This window comes from Pan paniscus, chromosome 14 (genome assembly GCF_029289425.2).
Source record: "Pan paniscus chromosome 14, NHGRI_mPanPan1-v2.0_pri, whole genome shotgun sequence".
NCBI lineage: Eukaryota > Metazoa > Chordata > Mammalia > Primates > Hominidae > Pan > Pan paniscus.
This window is the reverse complement of record NC_073263.2, coordinates 22,813,865-22,834,961: the sequence shown is the minus strand read 5'-3', so window position 1 is coordinate 22,834,961 and position 21,097 is coordinate 22,813,865. Positions and strand designations below refer to the sequence as shown.

Here is a 21,097-nt window from a genome sequence, read left to right as displayed (position 1 = left end):
ATGTTCCAGTGGTATATTTGGTGTTTATATGCCATAAGGGTTGAATTATTGTAGTTTTATAAAGAACTTACTTATATCTTCCAGTATGATGTATGATTTTTCTTCTAGCCCATTTTCTAGCTAGTTGAGACCAAAATATAGATGTATAATGAACACTAACATGTTTTCTTACTAAATACATGTATTATAAACTTTTTATTTGTTTCAATAGTTTTCCTTTAATTCTCTGGGTTGCATAAGGTAACACTAAAATTACTTGCAAGTTTTTTTCTCAAATCATCTTCCATTAATCTACTTCTATTCCTTATTTAACTCTGTTGTTGCATTTGTCAAACTTTCAGAAAAATGCCAAATTACAGTAGTGATATCAGACATACTTTTCTTGTTCTTGGCTTCAGTGGGAATGCCTGTGGGATTCTGGTAGTATGTTCTTGGCTGCTGGTTTGTTGTAAATATTTTGTATCATGTTAGGGAAGTATACTCATCAGCTACTTATTCTCACTACCACCATTTATGACATCTCATATAGGGTCATTGAGTAGGGTTGATTTTTGAATCAAATGGAATGGATATAAATCCTAACTCTCATTTTCTGGTTGTGTGATCTCAGTAAAAGCATTTAATTTCTGACATTTCAGTTGAAGTGTACCTGTATTTGTTGAGTACCTATTACATGGTAGCAGTATACTAGATGCTAGTAAAAATAATAAAAATAGACAAGCCTACTTTCATGTCTTGTAAAGTAGAGCTGATTAAAAGATGCAGGAGAGGAGCTACCATAGGACAACTCCAGACACAAGAAGAGAATCACGGGACAGAAAAGACTCAGGAATTCTCAGATGTTATGTTCATTTAGCAGTACAGATGATACAACTGGAAAATCAGAAAAGATTGACGTGGCGCCTTATAAGGATGACACACAACTTCATGAAGAATTTGTGTTTTTAAAATATGAATTTGAAAATTTTCATAATAGACTGTAAAGGCAAAAATTAATCAGCGGACTGGCATATATATATGAAAACAATGATACATTTATTATAATTGGAAATGGGTTCTAAAACACTAGCAAAAGAGGCAACAGAAAGGTAGATACAACATGTAGCACTGAAACAGTCTCTATTCATAAGAGCTTATAGTATGATAACAAATGCATAATAACTAATAGGAAACATAGTTATTCAATAAACTGTGTTCAGGAAACTATTTGAGGATAAAAATCAAATTAGAACCTCTCCTCATATGAAATATTTGGAACAGTAGTCTCTTAATTTGGAAAAGGAGGCATTGTAAAGAGTATTTATATACCCAGAGTGGTGGTACTTCCCACATTCTAACACACCACACAAAGGTTATCATCATCATTATCATCATGCTCATCATTATAATTGTCATTTATGACTACCCAGGAATTAAAAACACATTTCCACATAGCTGAATGTGCTTCTCAATATATTATGAACAGTGTGGTGGAACCCAGACCAGATGATCAAACAGAATATACTTTGAGATTAAATTAAGAGTGTCAGGATGACTGGAGTGAGTGTACAATCAATCAATTAGTCCACATCATTTTATGTAATTAACAACTGAGAACTATATTACAGTTGTATCATCAACTGTACTGATGCTTTTGCTACTAACCTGGACATTTTACATACAAAGAAAAGTCAATGTTAGACAACAATGTATATATACCTTTCAGCAAATTTTGGAAAGCAACAACTTTAAGACAATACATATTTTATACAACAGTTTACTCAAGTGCATTTGCAAAGGGATGGAAAAATTTGTGAGGGAATATCATGGTCCATTAAATATCATATTCTGTTAACAAAATAATAGACTAATAAATTTTTACAGTTATATTGGATCCATCAACCTGTCTGCAAACCCTTCAGTAATTTTTTGTTATCAATCTAGTAATAAATTTGTGTCATTCCTTCTTGGTCATTGCTAACTTCATATACACATACACCTGTGAAAGTTATCTTTCATATTTACACTTTTATTGAATCATAAAATATTTATTGGGTACCAAATTATACATATGGCACTGTGATATGGCTCAGGATTCAAAAAAGTATAGTGTTCTATTGGCCCCTGAATTCCTCTGACATAAATCGATACACCCGTAGTATAGACAAATTCAGGGGTTCTGAATGGGACTTGAATAAAGAGTATTGGAGAATTTGGAGAATGCCTCTCAGACGTGAGATTTGCACTAGGCCAAGCTGGAAGGGTGCATCTTGAGAGAGTTTTAGGTATTTAGTGGAATGTCCATGATAATTCTGTCATGGAGAGATTACTCTGGAGAAACATGTTCAAGATTCTAATATGCTTCATTGCTAAGAAAAGGTAGATAATTATCCTCTTTTACATATCTCGTTTTCTGAGTACTGTCTTCTTTGAAATTCTGTTATTTCACATTTTGTGCACATAGTCTTGTAAGCTACTGAACATCTGAAATTGGTCTGACTTCCACATTTGGCCGTTATGTATAGCCTACATCTTATTGCTATATGATGATGGCTACTATCCACAAAATATGTCTTTCAGTTTTTTTTTTTTTTAACTCTCAGCTTACTCTATTAACACCTACTAAATCATCCATGCTGGGATCCCTATTTCCATATTGTACCAATGGGGTGGTGGTTTTTGTCTGAGTGTAACTTTTCACATTATTTTTATAATGAGAAGTTTAACAGGGTAGCAGGTACTTTTTCATGTTATACTAAAAATAGAAATAAAGAATAACTTTCACCAAAGGATTTCATAATTTTGTGCCAGGCTTAAACTGAGCATTTAATTAAAATAAGTAATGGTTCTTGTTCTGAGTGTGTGTGTGCTATGGGAGAATCACAGGTTGAACACAATCCTAATTAAAACCGAGACCCTTACCCAGTCTGAATCCTAAGCTAATATTCTTTTCACTATTTTTACAGTATCTCAAAGTAGGCTTTTCTAAATAAAACCTAATCAAGTAAATAAGATTAGTTGGTTTGTAATTTCAAGATATTATCTTTATTAGCATTTGTGAGAAAAAACTATGTTACCAGAAGACATTAACAGTTTCATATTATTGGTAGAAATGGGAAGAAAGTGAATAGATCTGCATCTGGAGCCCATTAATTTTGTTATAACAATATTCCCTGTGACAGGAAAGTGAGCTGCAGTTCCAGTTCAGGCTGATGAACGTCCCTCCTTGCAGCAAGAGCCTGAAGCTTAGGAGACCAGGTGTGCTGTTGCCTTCTTTATTTCCCAATTGCTGTAATATGGTTAAATCACTCATAAAAATTATAATAAAAGAGAAAATTGAAGGCATATCCCTGGGATAAAAATTAAAACTATAGTGCTATTTGTATCTTTAGACATCGATAATAATGGGATTTGTATCACTGATGTCCATGATAATGAAATTCCTCTGTACTTGGAATAGCTTTAGGTTTATCTTCCTCCTCCAAACTCAGTCTTAATAATATCTTGTCTTCTAAGAAAGAAAATGCCATTAAGTTAGTACATGTTCCTACTGTCTGTGACCTCTGCTTCACTCCTACTCTATTACAAGTAGCATATAAGTCAAAAATTTCAATTTGATTTTTGGACTGGAAAGCACTGATATAATACCTTTTAGAAAGACATAAATAATTTGAGAAAATGCCAGGGTACTGGTTAAAAATGCTACAGCGTCATATTTTTCTTTTAATCATAGTTCCATTCATTTGAAAAACAAATGGGATGGAGATGCAGGTGGTTTAAGGCATCAATATCACACTGCTGAAAATCAAATGGCAGTGTGAGCCAGGCATCATTAAGGCAGGGATGGAGGAGAACAGCAGGGGATAGGGTTGGTCTGGGCACCAGACACATCTCTGCCACCAGCACAGTGCAGAGAAAGGCAGTTGGAAGACCAGTGGTAAAACGTTTCTAAATGGAGCCACCAAGAATGTCAAATAGGCAGAGCAAAGAAGTTGATGTCTCTTCCTTTGTTTATGTGCCAGATAATACTGCACTGCTCTTCCTTCCCACATATTGCTTTCCCTGGGGAGATGTTACTGAAACAGCAGGGGTTTGGTCTAGGTCCTGCTGTTTGCTGCACAGAAAGCCAATGACTGAAGTGACAAGGAAGAAGGCTTTAATTGGGTGCTGCAGCCTGGGAGATGGGAGCTCAGTCTCAAATTAATCTCTCTGATCAACTAAAACTAGGGGTTTTTATAGCAGGGAAGAAATTTAACAATGTGTAGGAAAACAGGAACTAGGGTGGGACAAGGAAGCAACCATGATGAACGTGGGGTCAGGCATTTTATTGTCTGGATGTGGTGACCTGGTAAGTTTCAGTTCTTTGATACTTTGAGAGGTCTGAAGGCCCTTTCCTGAGAAAGGAACTCAGATAAAACAAATGTAAGTTTCAAGCTTTAAGACCAGAAGGGTCAATTTCTGTTTATCCAAAAAACTACCTATGGAACAACTGGGTCAGTTTCAGAGAGTTCCTTTCATGGCCAAGTTTGTTAGAGGCCTTCCTGCAGCTGAGGCCACACTGCCCTTCCTTAGGAAGCACACAGAAGCCAGCCCCAGGGAGCAGAGCAAAACCACCCCTAGGCTGAGCCTCGGTAGCCTACAGGTGGCTGCATGCAGCTGCCTTAGGGGCACCTGCCAGCCTCTCAATGATGAAGGCAAGCAAAGTGGAATGGGGAACAAAGATATCTTAAGATACACTATAGCACTAGTCACTAAAAATATGATAGACAGTCTTTTGTTCAAATAACTATCACAGTAAGTTTTTTAAAAAAATAAAATCTGTCCAATCTGATGTTATTTATAAAATATATTTGTAAAGTGTGTTCATAACACGCTCCAAGAAAGCATTTTAGTAGAAGTCATTTTGGTTTTGGATAAATTTGATCTCTTTAAGTTCAGTAAATGATCAAGGACAGATACAATATAATTTTAGTAGTTTACATTGTCATCTTTTCTTATTTATTTTTGAAACGGAGTCTCACTCTGTCACCCAGGCTGGAGTGCTGTGGAGCCATCTGGGCTCACTGCAACCCCTACTTTCTGGGTTCAAGTGATTCTCCTGCCTCAGCCACCCAAGTAGCTGAGATCACAGGCACGTGCCACCATGCCCAGCTAATTTTTATATTTTTATATTTTTAGTAGAGATGGGGTTTTGCCATGTAGGCCAGGCTGGTCTGAATTCTTGGCCTCAAGTGATCTGCCTGCCTTGTCCTCCCAAAGAGCTGGTATTACAGGCATGAGTCACCACGCCCCCTGTTGTCTTTTCTTAAATTAATTAATCCTATAAATTGCAACCCTAATTATTTGCCAGTGAAACCACTGCAAAGATATGGGTACTTTGCCAGTGAGACCACTGCAGAGATAGGGTAATAAAACTGACAGCTCCTTACAGAAAGTTTCCGTGTGTTGTATGATTTCATTCAGGCATACTCCTTTTGCTTCCCTTTCACCAGTTAAGAAATGGAATGCCTCTATCTATATCACATCAACACTGTCAGCAAAAAACATTACAAAAGAGATAATATGGGAAAGAATGTGAAATCCGAGTCAAGGACTCCTGCTACTCATGCTGTATTCCCTGAGTGTAATTTAAACTTTAGATGACCCTAAAGTTTGCAGTGTCTGCAAACCAAACCTGCTCTGCAACACGGACTTAGCTGGAGCCCCTCCCCAGTCCCAATCCACCAGCCTCTCTTGGGAAGCAGCTTAGCAGTATCCATTTCTAAGAGCCTTCCCAAGTTAACTGGAGCCTCTCTTCTCACTCCCTCATATCATGCCCATGCTTTCACATCCTGTCTGATTTGCCTTTGAGGGATTCAGTTATTCTTCTTCTAATTTTTAAGCATCTGTGCTTTTTCTAGGTTACTTTGCCTCTTTCTATACTCATTTGCTAAAATCATATAACAACAACTATATTGAAATAAAAAGAATACATCCCTTGGTCATTTAATCTCTTATTTATCAACTCAAGAAATACTTACAGAGCATCAGTTTTATGCTACCAGGCTCAACTGACATGATCCTACGGGGTTAGCAGACATTTAACAACCAGAAAAAAAAAGGTATATGAACAAAAATTGTGGTGTGCTATGCTGGGAAAAATAAGTCCGAGTCTTACAAAAGAGAATGTAGGAGGATCCTGTCTTAGACCAGAGGTGATCAAGATAACCTCAGCAAGAAAGTATCATTTTGAGCTGAGACCCTGTATTAGTCCATTCTCGCATTGCTACAATGAAATGCCAAAGACTGGGTCAATCACAAAGAAGAGGTTTAACTGGCTCATGGTTCTACAGGCTGTACAGGAAGCATAGTGGTTTCTGCTTGGCTTCTGGGGAGGCCTCAAGAAACTTATAATCATGGTGGAAGGCAAAGCCCTAGCAAGCACGTCTTACATGGTGGGAGCAGGAGCAAGAGAGAGAGGGGAGATGCTACACACTCAAACAACCAGATCTCATGATAACTCTATCAGGACAACAGCACCAAGGGGATGGTGCTAAACCATTCATGAAGGACCTGCCCCCATGATCCAATCACCTCCCACCAGGCTGCACCTCAACACTAGGTATTACAATTCAACATGAGATTGGGTGGGGACACAGATCCAAACCATAATGATGTGACTGTATGTGTGTGCCTGGGTTGGAGTGGATGCTCTAGATAGAGAGAAGAGCACATACCGAAACACTGAAGCAAGAGAGAACTGTCTTCAGGATTGAAAGCCAATGAGCAACAGGAGGGCAGTTTAGAACAAGACTGCAGAGGTAACTGTGCCCAGCCTGCGGTCAAGAAGCTGGTGTTTCTTTTGTTTTTCAGTGCAATAGGAATGGATCCACTCATGGATTTTCAATAATAAGTAAAATCAGATAAATACAGTGAAGGCATTTCGTCTTCCCAATTCCCACAGGCAGAACTTTGAAACAGCCAAAAGTGATGTGCAGGTAAGTGGGAATAATGATTAATCACTTGGTCTCTATGGTGAAAGGGGGGGTCAAGCTTTCCTCTCCACTTTTCTACCCCCTCTCCCCGGTTTCTGACTTATATCCTCACTCTGGCAGACTGAAAAATCAACATGAGATCACTTAAGTGGTGGATGTAGGAGGGACCTTTCCTGAGAGAAACACTCTGCCCTTCTCTGCACCGCAGGAGAGTGATGTGTGTGGCTGGACAGTTAGGAGAAGCACAGGCTTCTGGCTCCTCTCCTCCTTCCCCAGGGATCTACTTACCCACGGATTTCTGGTCTGCTGTGGGTATAGGCAATCCCACCAGGAAGAATGTCACAATATCAAGTCCTTGCCTCGCAGCAGGCATCGGGAATTTTCCATGCTGCCTGTGACTTGATGGGTCATCTTTCTAATTCTGGGGTGCAAGACGTCTGGCCAAATCCAAGCCAGTACCCTCCAATCAGCTTTTTATCAGTAATACAGATGGTATTTTAAGCTATCCCTACCAGATGTCTTTTTGTTCCTTTCAGTTGGGTTTGAATTTGGATGGGGAAAAATTTGTATTTATTGGGTCCCATAAAACCCCAAAAGGACTTTTTTCGGACATGGTTCAAGGACAACAAGTCTACGTACTGCCTTCATCGTACCACCTTCTGAGTTGGTTTTCCTGATCTTCATGGATCCTGATATCTGCTAAGATACACTTAGCTTTGAAATCACTGAAATAATGATACATGAAGCTGATGCCTGTCAATCTCAAACTCATGGGATCATTATGAGGATAAACTGAGTTAGCAGGCATGAATGGATTGTGAAACCTATTTATTTTTTATTTTTTGAGATGGGGTCTTGCTCTGTCGCCCAGGCTGGAGTGCAATGGCATGATCTCGGCTCACTGCAAGCTCCGCCTCCCGGGTTCACGCCTCCTGGCATTCTCTTGCTTCAGCCTCCGAAGTAGCTGGGACTACAGGCGCCCGCCACCATGCCCGGCTAATGTTTTGTATTTTTAGTAGAGACGGGGTTTCACCATGTTAACCAGGATGGTCTTGATCTCCTGACCTTGTGATTTGCCCACCTCAGCCTCCCAAAGTGCTGGGATTACAGGAATGAGCCACAGCGCTCAGCCATGAAATCTATTATATACTAAATGATAAGTCACAAAAATAAAAAAGACAGTCTTTTAAACATAAACTTTTTTCACAATAAATACTACATCAATATATACACTGATTTCCTCAATTATGATGAGCTAAAATGATCACTCATATTAATGCATCAAAGAACATTTTTGCTATTAAAATGAAAAAATAATTTCATTTCAAAATATTTCAAAAAAGAATAATTTACTTCATAAACAAATAATTTCCCAGTAGGAAGTGGTTAAAACATACATGATTAGATTAGGCTAAATGTTATCTTATTGCTGCTTCCCTAGTTATTTAAAATATGTATCAATATCCAGTAATAAAAGATTAAAAGTTAACCATTTCTCTGTTAATAAATGGTCAAGAGTATGGGTCATTAGGTACGTTTATTTAGGCAATTGTAGAGTTTTTCTCTGTTTTGTTTTTGTCAATATCCAGCAAGAGAAATTAAACACTTCACATAGTGTAGTAACATTGTACTAGTTTTCTATTGCTGTGTAACAAATTTCCAATGAATGATCACTAACTGCTTAATGACAAAACACAGCAGTTAAACAATATAGATGCTTTTTGATGTATGAAGAGAGCTGAAAATGCATTTAATACACCTCACCCATCTAATGCATAGCTTGGTTTAGCCCACCTTAAATATGCTCAGAACCCTTACATCAACCTACAGTTGGGCAAAATCATCTAACACAAAGCCGATTTTACAGTGTTGAGAGTCTATAAAATGCAAATGGGATTTCAGAAAATACCACTACAAGGGTGATATTTTAATAACCCTCCATGACCACTGTGCATTCACAGACAGCCTGTGGTCACTTGCATATCTGCATTCTTTCCTAAGTTTTAAAAATCCTTTTCAAATGATTATGTTAATATAAGGCTGAAATAAATGTCACTAAAATGCCATCTAATAACATTTTCCCAGCTTCCTATGAATAATCACTAATTGTTTAATGACAAAACATTTATCTAAGGAAATATCTACAAAGGCTGTCTAGCAAGGGTTTACTTTCTTGCTAAGTGAAAGATTCTTAATGGGAAAGTCCTTAATGGAGAATTCCTAATTGCTAGTTTCCAAAATGAATTAATTTTAAATCCTTGTTAAGGATAGATCTACCAGGGTTTCCTGACCTCCTAAAAAGGGCAATGTTACTTATTACCATAATAAATGAAAACAAACAATACTTATCAATGAAGTATTTTATAGAATTATAAGCTTAATGATAACATTTAGTATTATGATTCTTCCTTGATCACTTATATCTTTTTTCCCAAATAGAAGTGCCCCCAAGATTTAACTACTAGAGTTAATATAGTTAGCTTAGAATCATTCATCTTACCTTCATGATAACCTAAAGTTACATTCACTAAATGCACTAAAATATTTTATATGCAAACAAAGGTTGATAACTCTAAAGGTCTTCTAAAAAATCAATATCATTAAAAATTAAAGATGTCTTATTTTAACATACAGATATGACCCATGTATATTATTCTATACTCACGAACACTATAACTAAACTAATATTGCATAGTATTTTTATAGAATGAAAATATAATAAGGAAAAAGCATAATAAGGTACTCTACTACACTGATTTAATAACCGTGTTCCTGACTGATTTAACTATTATGATGGCTAACGGAATATTTTAGAATCTTTATACTCAGCATCAGTTGTTACAATGTCCTAAATATTATATTCAACAGATGTCTTTCCTGGAAATTGTGAAAATTTATCTTACATCAAGTTTTAATTCTAAGAGTAGAATTGGATTTGTGAGATACTAGTAATTTGGGCTCTTTCTAACCCCAGCTGGGCAGATAAAACCAGGCTCAGCCTTATCTGAATTCAGATTTATTCTCTTTCTCAACATTTTGCTCTAGTCTTCTCTCTTTTAAATTTTTAATATTCTTTGGTGTCCTTATGCGTTCATCTTGTGATGTTTTACTGGCTTTCTCGTCTAATGTTATCTGGGCATTTTTGAATATATCATTTGTAGTTAGTTTTACTGTTTTCTACAGTGAAACATTAAAGTATGATGAGGTGTTGCAATGACAGTACATGTAAAATAATAAAGATGCCATTGCTACACTGTTGAGGATCTGAGCAGAGAAAGCCATGCCAAACTTTGTTAATTTGAAAAATTATGGTTTTCCCTATATTCTAACAACTGAATGGGTGATAGAAAAGCAACTACACTGAGTTTGGGTAAATAATTATATGGTAGTTGTTACAAGTTCAAAACTATGCAGATCTCTACAAATGCTCAAAGCCCTATTTAACTTTACCATTTCAGCATCAAAGGGCTCAAAAAAGTTCTTTTATAGACGTATTACTTCTTTGGGATGTTAATGTTCAAGAAAATACATTGGTTTATATATGAAAATAATAAAAAGAAATTGGTTTCCATTCTTTTGGATAAATACCTAAAAGTGGAATTGTTGGATCATAAGGAAGTTTGATTTTTAATTTTTAAAGGAATTTCCATACTGTTTTCCATAGTGGCTGCACCATTTTGCATTCTTATCAACAGTGCACGAGGGTTCCAATTTCACCACATCCTAGCCAGTACTTGTTGTCTTTTGTTTTTTGATAATAGCCATCTTGACAGGTGTGAGGTAGTAGCTTATAGTGGTTTTGATTTGCGTTTCCCTGATGATTAGTGATGCTGAACACTTTGGCCATTGTATGTCTTCTTTGGAGAAATGTCTGTTCTGATGTTTTGTCCATTTTTAATTAGGTTATTTGTCTTTTTGCTCTTGAGTTATAGGAGTTCCTTATATATTTTGGAAATTAACCCCTTATCAGTTATATAGTTTGCAAATATCTTCTCCCATTTCATGGGTTGCCTTTTCACTCTGCTGATTATTTTCTTTGCTGCAGAGAGGCTTTTTAGTATAATGTAGTCCCATTTGTCTATTTTTGCTTTGGTTGCCTGTGCTTTTGATATTCAAGAAATCATTGCCAAGATCCATGTCATGAAGCTTCTCCCCAAATGTTTTCTTCTAGAAGTTTTACAGTTTTAGGCCTTATGTTTAAATCTTTAATCCATTTTGCATTCATTTTTATGTATGGTTTAAGATAAGGGTCCAAATTCATTCTTTTGCATGTGAAAATCCAGTTTTCCCAGCATCATCTGTTGAACAGACTATCTTTTCCTAATTTGATACTCTTAGCACCCTTGTCAAAGACCAGTTGATCACACATGCATGGATTTTTTTCTGGGATCTCTATTCTGTTCCAGTGGTCTATATGCCTTTCTTTATGCCAGTACCATACTGTTTAAATTACGATGGCTTTGAAATATATTTCAAAATCAGGAAGCATGATGCCTCTAGCGTTGTTTTTCTTTCTCAAGACTGATTTGGCTGTTTCAGGTCTTTTGTGGTTCCACATGAATTTTTGGATTGTGTTTTCTATTTCTGTAAAAAATATAACATTGGAATTTTGATGGGAATTGCACTGTATCTACAGATCACTTTTGGTACAATGTACATTTTATTAATACTAAGTCTTGCAATTGATGAACATGGGAGGTCTTCTCATTTGTTTGTGTCTTTAATTTTTTCATCAGTTATTTTATAGTTGTCACTGTATAAGTCTTTCATCTTCTTAGTTAAGTTTATTTCTAGATATTGCATTCTTTTTGATGTTATTGAAAATGGCATTGTTTTCCTAATTTCCTTTTCAGATAGTTTGTTGTTTATCCAAAAGAATGGAAATCAGGAACTGGAAGAGATATCTGCACTTTCATGTTCATTGTAGCACTATTTATAGTAGTCAATCAAGATGTGGAAAAAAACCTAAATGTCTACAGACAACAAATGAATAAAGAAAATGTATATCAATACAGTAGAATATTATTCAACCTTAAACAAGAAAAAAATTCTGCAATGTGAGACAACATGGATAAACCTTGAGGACATTATGCAAAGTGAAATAAGCACAAAAGGACAAATATTGCATGCTTCCACTTATATGAGGTATCTACAGTAGGCAAACTCATTGAACAAAGAGTGGAATGGTGGTTACCAGGAGCTGAGGAAGTGAGAATGGGTGCTATTAAACAATGGACTTCACATTTCAATCAAGCAGGATGAGTAAGTTCCAGAGAGCTGCTGTACAACATTGTACCTATTGTTAATGATATCGTATTGTACAATTAAAATCTGTTAAGAGGGCAGATCTTGTGTTAATTGTTCTTGAAATAAAATTTAAAATAAATAAAACATGAAATCTTGTATTTTAAAATCTTTCAAATCAGTAAGAATTAAAGCATACGTTAATTTACAATTTACTGTTTCAAAACATATAGGATAATTACAAAAGTAAGAAATCAAACTCACGCACCTAAGGTAATTACAACATTTATGTCATTCCACATTGAGAATAATGACCCAAAGTCTAACCAGCATCTTCCAATTAAGGCCTGGCATTTTCTGTAGCTTAGTGACTTTGGGTATCTTGCCTTTTGATTCCATAAATGTTAAGTGGTAGTTTTTCTTATTTTGTTAAAGACAGCACTAAAGAATCCTGAATACTCGCTACCAATTAGCAACAGGTTCCTAACTGAAGCAAATGCCATGCTCAATGACCATATCTCACTAGAAAGGGCAGGGGATGGGCAGCTGCAGTGATGGCCGGAAAGGCTGTGCTGATCTCTGTGGGAAGCCCTTCTCCATCAGTGAAATGGACTCAGCTGCTGGCACAACTTAATTTAATCCAAATTTATAATACCTCAAAGTTGTTTTACATGCTACATGACAAGAGTATAAAGTAGACATATTGTCACTTTACAGTCAAACCGTTTACAAAATTAATTCACCCATATTTCATAAATAATGCACATCATTCATTCCAGATAAAGTCTGTCCTTGTTCAGCACGTGCTGGGCTGTGGGTGGCTTCTCGTCACTCCCAGGCCCTTCCATGGGCCTCCTACCCAGGACACTGCCTCTCTTAACCTTCTGCATAACTGACGGTCCTACAGCAGACTGATGCAGGGCTCTCTATTCAGTTGTCTCTGGCAAATCCCATAGTTTATAATTTGAGGACTTTAACACTGCTTCAGTCTCCAAAAAATGTTAGAGTATTTTACATTTAGATATTAAAATGTATATGATGTGCAAAAACATGCATCCTGTTAGTTGTGCTACTTTCATGAAGTAACATTGTCCAATGCAACTAAGTACTATTGTGATGCTGTAGAAATAGTGATTTTATGAATTTTAACTAAGAAATCACAACTTAAATTGGATTAATTTGAATATATTTATATAATTGTTCATGTATTTATTTATAATATATGTAATTTAACAGCTTATATCATATATCTATATTGATTACATTCATATTAATATATCAAATATGCTAACACCATTTCAAACTATATTTTGATTTGATTGGTATTTTACCTCTTTGCATGTGTAAAAACATAAATATTTATTTATGATGTCAATAAAATAAATAATGTATCTACTGGCTAGAACTATAGTGGGATAGAAACAGTTGCATAGAAAGTGAAGAAGAAGAATAATAGAAGGTGTTTCAGAATGAATGACTTCAAGCATTGCTCTCAGAAAGAACCTGTGCAGAGGTGGAGGTTGCAGTGAGCCAAGATTGCGCCACTGCACTCCAGCCTGGGCAACAGAGTGAGACTCCGCCTCAAAAAAAAAAAAAAAAGGAAAGAAAGAAAGAAAGAAAGAGGAGAAAGAAGGGAAAGAAGGGAAAGAAGGGAAAGAAGAGAAAGAAAGGAAAGAAAGAAAAGAAAGAGCCTGTGCATATATCACACCTTCAGATGCATGTAAGCAACAGACTGACCTGCCTGCAATGTTCTCTGCAATATTTTTATCTCACTGTAGCTATCTTGTAAAATTAAGACATTCTACATTTAGCATTTTTTCAAAAGTACACAAAATATTATCAAAGAATACAAAATTATGTAGCTGTCTTTAAAACATAAGAATGTTTAAAATAGAATATGAATTCCTCAGGATTGATGTTTTAGTTACTCAATCTGTTGCTGAATGCTGAAGTGTGTACATGAATTTACTGTATATCAGCATAGGGTTTTTAAAAAATGAAAGTGTAACTTGATTACCACTGTAAATAAAAAAGTTTTTAAATGAGTGTCATTTAAATATTTATGAATTAATGAAATTAAGAAAATGATTTATACCATTTTACAAACTGAATTAAATAATCAGCAAATAATCCTGACTCAATCAACCACAAACTAAAGACTATTACAATATTCCCACTATTTCGAGATGACTAATGAAAAAAATTACAGCAAAAACACAAAACCAACACACTATAGTTCACAATGAGGTTTAAGGAAAAGGGAAAAACGTAAATGCTACATATATATTTTGCTCCTGAAATTCAGAGCCAGACAGCAAAGAAATGAATGTTAATTACAAAAGGAAACTCCTAACAATACAATATAGACTAAGTGATACAGTGAACAAAACAAGAACATGCTTACCAGAAAATAATGATACTTACTGGAGAAAACCACATCACTTTAAGAATCCAAATTGTAAGAGCTAAATTCACAACGAGGATGATGAGTAAAAGAAGAACAAACAAGTAGAGACAGCGCTTTCTCCAGCCATAAATGCCAATTTTGTAGACATACTGATTCTCTGGCCTCTCTATGCAGATGCCTTCTGTGGCTGTAGTGTACTTCTCACGCACCATCTGCCACGGAGTGTGTTCACGAGAGGAGAGAGAAAGAGACAGGGAGGGAATGAGGGAGGCAACTTGTTTAATACTGATTTACTATGAGCCTGAAAACATATTTTTCATCCCAGTCATAGATTTCCAAAATTAATGATTTTTAAAAAGATAATTAAATATTATTTTGAAACATGTCACTGTGTTTCAATCACAGGGAGATATTTAATCTGCCATTTAAAATATTTTACATATGATAAACATTTGAAATCTAGTGACCATATTTTCAAATGTTAATAAATTCAGATGTTAATAAATTCTCTGTATCTATCTATCAGAATTCTTCAGGGTTAAACTTGGAATTGAAACATTAACCTAAAATAATCAAGTTACCGAGTTCTACAAAGGTTAATTGGGAGGAAAATCAAACTGGTATGTGTAAATTTAAAAAGGAATCCGCAGCCAGGAGCAGTGGCTCACGCCTGTAATTCCAGCACTTTGGGAGGCTGAGGTGGGCGGATCACGAGGTCAGGAGATCGAGACCATCCTGGCTAACACGGTGAAACCCCGTGTCTACTAAAGATACAAAAAATTAGCCAGGCATGGTGGCAGGCGCCTGTAGTCCCAGCTATTCAGGAGACTGAGGCAGGAGAATCGCTTGAACCCAGGAGATGGAGGTTGCAGTGAGCCGAGATCGCGCCACTGCACTCCAGTCTGGAAGACAGAGTGAGACTCCATCTCAAAAAAAAGAAAAAGAAAAAAAGAAAACTTAAAAAATTATTCATTTTTCCCTTTATACAAATAACAGAAGTACTTTTTAGCTATGAAGCTAAAATTGGAGATTATGACTTTCGTGATTGTAAATGTAGTAAAAAGATGAATCAGAATACAAATACTCTTCTCTGGGATTTTTTGTGCAAAAGTCACACATTTATTTTTAGGGGTGATTTGGAGTTGTCCTTATTAAAAATAAGTTATGGTCTAAAACAAATCTTTAAATCTCCTTCCAATTTAACAATAGGCATTTTCACATATTCTGATTATCTACAATGAGGCTATTCATCACATAGTATTTTCAAATATCCAGGACTGACAGCCAACATTATTCAACCCCTAAATGTTTAATGATTTCGTAAGCGCATTATTCATTGACTCATTTCTTTGAACTCCTCCAGTCTTCCTTATATTAGAGCCAGTGGCTCGAACCAAACTACCAGATGTATTCCTGATGGTTCTCTCTTCCCTCAAGCCCCACATCAGCAAGTCCTATCAATTCTACCTTCCATATATATCTGAAATCTGTCTACATCTCTACATTTCCATTGCTACCACACTAGTTTAGGTTACTCTGAATGCTCATAACTACACTGCTGAAAAATCCACTTTCATTCTTTCCCTTCTTGAAAACCATTCCCCACCCAGCAGTCAATGTGTAAAATGTCAGTAAGCTCCTGTCACTCTATTTTTCCAAACCTTCTGATGGCTTTTCGCCACAGTGACAATGTCCAAACGCCTCTATCACCTACAAGACCCTATATGAGCCAGACTTCGCTGATGTCTTTGGCTTCATCCACTACCACTGTGTCCTTTGCTCACAAGACTGAAGCAAAGAGTAGATACTCTTCAACAGACCAGGCTAATTCTCACCCCAGGACCTTTGTCCTGGACTTGGTCTGCCCCTGCTGGTCCTGCTCATCTTTCAGTAGCAGCACACATGCCATCTCCTCAAAGCAGCCTCCCTCTCTGGACACGCAGTCACTCTCAACCTCTTCCCTCTATTATATTGATTCCAAAGTGCTTATCATTTGAAATAATGGCTCCAGAATTCCTATAAAGGACAGACTAGGAGATGGATGGATGGGGAAGGGTGGCCAGGGAGTCTGAACCAAAAGCAAGTACAGACTTACAATATTGCTACAGGTGAATACAACTAGCAAAGTTTTCTAAGAACACATGTGAGTATATTTCTATTTCTACATATTCCCGGTCCTATATATATAGTTTCCTATTGTTGCTGTAGCAAATTATCAGAAACCTAGTGGCTTAACACAATTTTATCTTATAGTTGTGCAGGTCAAAAAATAGGTCTTAATGAAAGCGTGGGCAAGGCTGTGTTTTTCTGGAAGGTGGAGGGGAGACGTTGCTTGCCTTTTCCAGCTTCTAGAAGCTGCCCACGTTCCTTGCTCGAGCCTCTGCTTCCATCATCACACACCCTCCTCTGGCTCCGATGCCTCTGTCTGCCCCTCACAGGGACCCCCGTGATAACACTGGGCTTGCCTGGATTACCCAGGATGGTCTTTCCCTCTCGAGAGCCTGGGCATAACCACACCTGCAGAGCCTCCTCCTCTTCCACGTAAGGTGACCTCTTCACAGGTTCCAGGGGTTATTAGAACACGAATGTCTCTGAGGGCCAAAAGTCTACTAGATAATGCTTTTGTTCACCCTTACATAACATTGAGAAAACTTCAGTATCCATTTAAAACAGTTTTGTCGTGGTTTGCTGGAGAGCTGACAGCAATCCTGTTATGAGGCCAGCTCTTAGGTCCCCTAATCAGCACCTCTGCCATCGTCTTTCACCTGGGTCACTGCAACAGCCACCTGACTATCCCCCTGCCTGTGGCTCTAAATCTCCTATGGTCCATTTCTAACATCGAGGCTGGAGTGGTCCTTTCAAAACATGCATCGGCTCATGCCCCACCTCTGCAACAAACCTTCCCGTGGCTTCCCATTTCACTCAGAGTAAAAACCAAACTTCTCACCCCGACGGACATGGTTCTCTGACTTCATCCAGTCCCTCTAGCCCTGACTCCTCCTGCTCCAGGAACAGTGGTCTTACTCGGCCAGGAGACCCCCAAGTGTGACCCCACCTCAGGGACTCCACAGTTATAATTCCCACTACCTGGAAGGTCTCCCGATGCCTGCATGGCTCCTCTCAACTCTCGGTGCAAAGATCGCTTATCAATGATCTTCCTGATCATTCCTATTTCAGTAACAGGCCCCACCAACACCACCACAGAGCTCCCCGTGCTCCTCTGACATTTTTTCTTCTGTAGCACTTAACTCCCCAGGCATACTACATATTTTACCTACATATTTTATTGTAAATGCTCACCCTCCACCTATAAGCCCTGAGAGGGTGAGGTTTTCAACTATTTTGTTATTTTGTTTTACCCTCGGCCCCTAGAACAGCAGCCAACATGTAGTATGTGCTTAATAAACATTTGCTGAATTAACTACATACATATGTTGAAAGGAAAAATTCCCAGTTTTTTTTTTGTTTGTTTGTTTTTTGAAACAGATTCTTGCTCTGTTGCCAGGCTGGACTGCAGTGGCGCGATCTCAGCTCACTGCAACCTCCGCCTCCAGGGTTCAAGTGAGTCTCCTGCCTCAGTCTCCCGAGCAGCTGGGATTACAGGCACATGCCACCACACCCAGCTAATTTTTGTATTTTTAGTAGAGACGGGGTTTCACCATGTTGGCCAGGCTGGTCTTGAACTCCTGACCTCAGGTAATCCACCCGCTTCGGCCTCCCAAAGTGCTGGGATTACAGGCATGCACCACCACGCCCGGCCAACCCAGACATTTTTATTTAAGCGTACAACAAGCAATAAAATAGGTTGAGTGTTACTTCAGAATTTCCTCAACTTTTTATAATGAGTTAATTTGAAGCCTGTGCATAAACAGAGTACGTTTAGTGTGATTAGTTGTTTAGGACTCAGAAGAAGACTCTGCAAGATCTCCTTCAGTTTGGTGAGGCTTGCCCAAAAATGGGGAGCCTGGGGAATGTGCTGTCTTTGGCTCTTGAGTCCCCCCACATCTGCCCACCTGCCCTGCTGACAGCTTGAGTAAGAAGCTGGACCCCACATCCCTGGAAGAAAATACTGACCACACACTGCTTTTCGGAAGCTGGTGACCTGCTTTCTAGTCCTCCCATATTTGAGCTGTATTTACCAATCTTTGTTTTTTTTAAGTTTGCCAGCTGTAATTCTTTTTATATCGTTTTATGACAGCCTTCTTTAATGTTTTGAAAGTGCCATCTACCAGTGTTCACTGCATTGTATAAAAAAGTCCTTTCACTCTAGATAAGCATGAGTTAAATCACTAGGTGAAACACTCAATTTAAATATTTCTCTAAAAAGTTGATTTTGTTGTTTATATTTCTCACAACTCACAAGTGGCTTTCATTTTTATTAGACACTATATTAAATTTTTGCCAGGAGAGACTTTCAGAGGCTATCTGGTTTAACCAGCTTCCTTTAGGTATTTACTCAAATTAGGCTTGAGAAGAATATCAATGCTTCAGCACTTGGAGGTCAGGCAACTGCATTAGTGGTATTCATGTCAGCAAGAAATTGCACTGGAATAACACACAGCACTTTGTGGTCTTCTTATAAACCCTTTACAAAACATAATTAGTGAAATAAGTATATTAGAACTTAAAATCTATATTCCAAGATAAATAATTCTAATTTTTAATGTATCATGAACAAAATTTATTTTCATAGACTTGTTCATTAAAAGAAATTTTGTCATTAAAAATTACATTATTTCTCCTGCTAACCATCCTTCAAAGTATGTTGGTGCTATATTTAATTTTTTTTTTTTGAGACGGAGTCTCACTGTGTTGCCCAGGCTGAAGTGCAGTGGCACGATCTCGGCTCACTGCAACCTCTGCTTTCCAGGTCCCCGTCATTCTCCTGCCTCAGCCTCCTGAGTAGCTGGGACTACAGGCACCCGCCACCACGCCCTGCTAATTTTTTGTATTTTTAGTAGAGACGGGGTTTCACCATGTTAGCCAGGATGGTCTCGATCTCCTGACCTCGTGATCCGCCTGCCTCGGCCTCCCAAATTTTTTTTTTTTTGAGATGGAGTCTCGCTTTGTTGCCCAGGCTGGAGTGCAGTGGCACAATCACGACTCACTACAACCTCCACCTCCCGGGTTCAAGCGATTCTCCTGCCTCAGCCTCCTGAGTAGCTGGGATTACAGGTGTGTGCCACCACATCCAGCTAATTTTTTATATTTTTAATAGAGACTGGGTTTCACCATGTTAGCCAGGATGGTCTTGATCTCCTGACCTCGTGATCTGCCTACCTCAGCCTCCCAAAGTGCTGGGATTATAGGTATGAGCCACCGCGCCCGGCCATGCTATATTTAATTTTGATTGCTTTTCAATGCATCTCTCAGGTATAGTTTTCAATCCTTTAATGGATAGGGCTCCAGATGTGAAGCACTATACTTGTTTTGGTGTAAATATCTGCTTTCATATGCTTCTGAATTCATGATCCCCAGTTTGTTATTTAAAACAAAATGACCTTAAGGACAGATAATCTGTCTTCTACATTATGTGATTATTGTCATAGCATATAATATAGTGAATTGAACATAGTGTCTTCACGACATTCTTCATTTCAACCAACATTTATTGTCATGCCTAGTTTGGGTAGGCCATTATCAAGAGTCTGAGACACAAAGATGATAAATGCAAGGATAATGCCCAAAATGAGTTAATATCATATGATTTTTGAAAAGGTGAGTTTGAGAAAGAACAAAACAGACCTTTTAGAAATGACATTTAATTCTATCTAAGAACTCAAAGAATGAGTTATAATAGTTCGAAGTTATCTGTCTGATACTGACTTTGGTATGCCACTTTTGGTTTCAATGTTTTTCTGGTACAAATTTCCACCACTTTGCTTTCAACAGTTCATTCAACACGTATCTACAAAGCTTTTTTCAGTGTTACGTCTTTTTTTTCCATTGGGACTTTTAAAAGTTTCTTTACTTTTAGTGTTTTCCAGATTCAGAATGATTTCATTTCATAAATTTGAATTAATTTATTCTCTTCATAAGTCAGTGTCTGTTTTCAATTGAACTTGTCTTCAGTTATAGAAAACTCTTGGCAATTGCTTATTTAACCATTGTCTTTCCTATATTTTCTCTGGTTACTTCCACTGGGGCTTCAATAAGATATATTTAGACCTCCTCATTCACCAGTCATGTTTTTTAAACTTAGCTTTATATTTCCACAGCTTTATCACTCTGTGGTGTTTTCTAAGATCTACCTTCCAATATACTAATTCTCTTTGCAGCTGTATGCAATCTGTCAGATAAGAGAGTAAGCCATCTTTCTAATCTTCATGGGAGATTCACCTGAGTGTTAGCAATGGCATTCTACCTGCCTTGGGTAAGGTCCTTTCGGGTCACAGGGCTTGCTGACTGTGGGCTTAGCAAACCTCTTATAGCACTTATGATGTCAATCTGGAAACTCCTGAAAAATTACTTTCCACAGTTTCAAAAACTGTCT

General features: G+C 37.5%; 1 protein-coding gene across 4 annotated transcripts in view; it reads right to left on the bottom strand.

The window, feature by feature from the left end:
* The window catches only part of SGCG (sarcoglycan gamma), a 167,029-nt gene that overhangs the window by 107,573 nt on the left and 38,359 nt on the right, over positions 1-21,097 (bottom strand). For all 4 annotated transcript variants that reach the window (XM_034936448.3, XM_055096542.2, XM_034936447.3 and 1 more), the window contains one exon: positions 14,622-14,816. In XM_034936448.3, the coding sequence (XP_034792339.3) occupies positions 14,622-14,816 (195 nt within the window). The remainder of the gene's footprint in view (positions 1-14,621; positions 14,817-21,097) is intronic.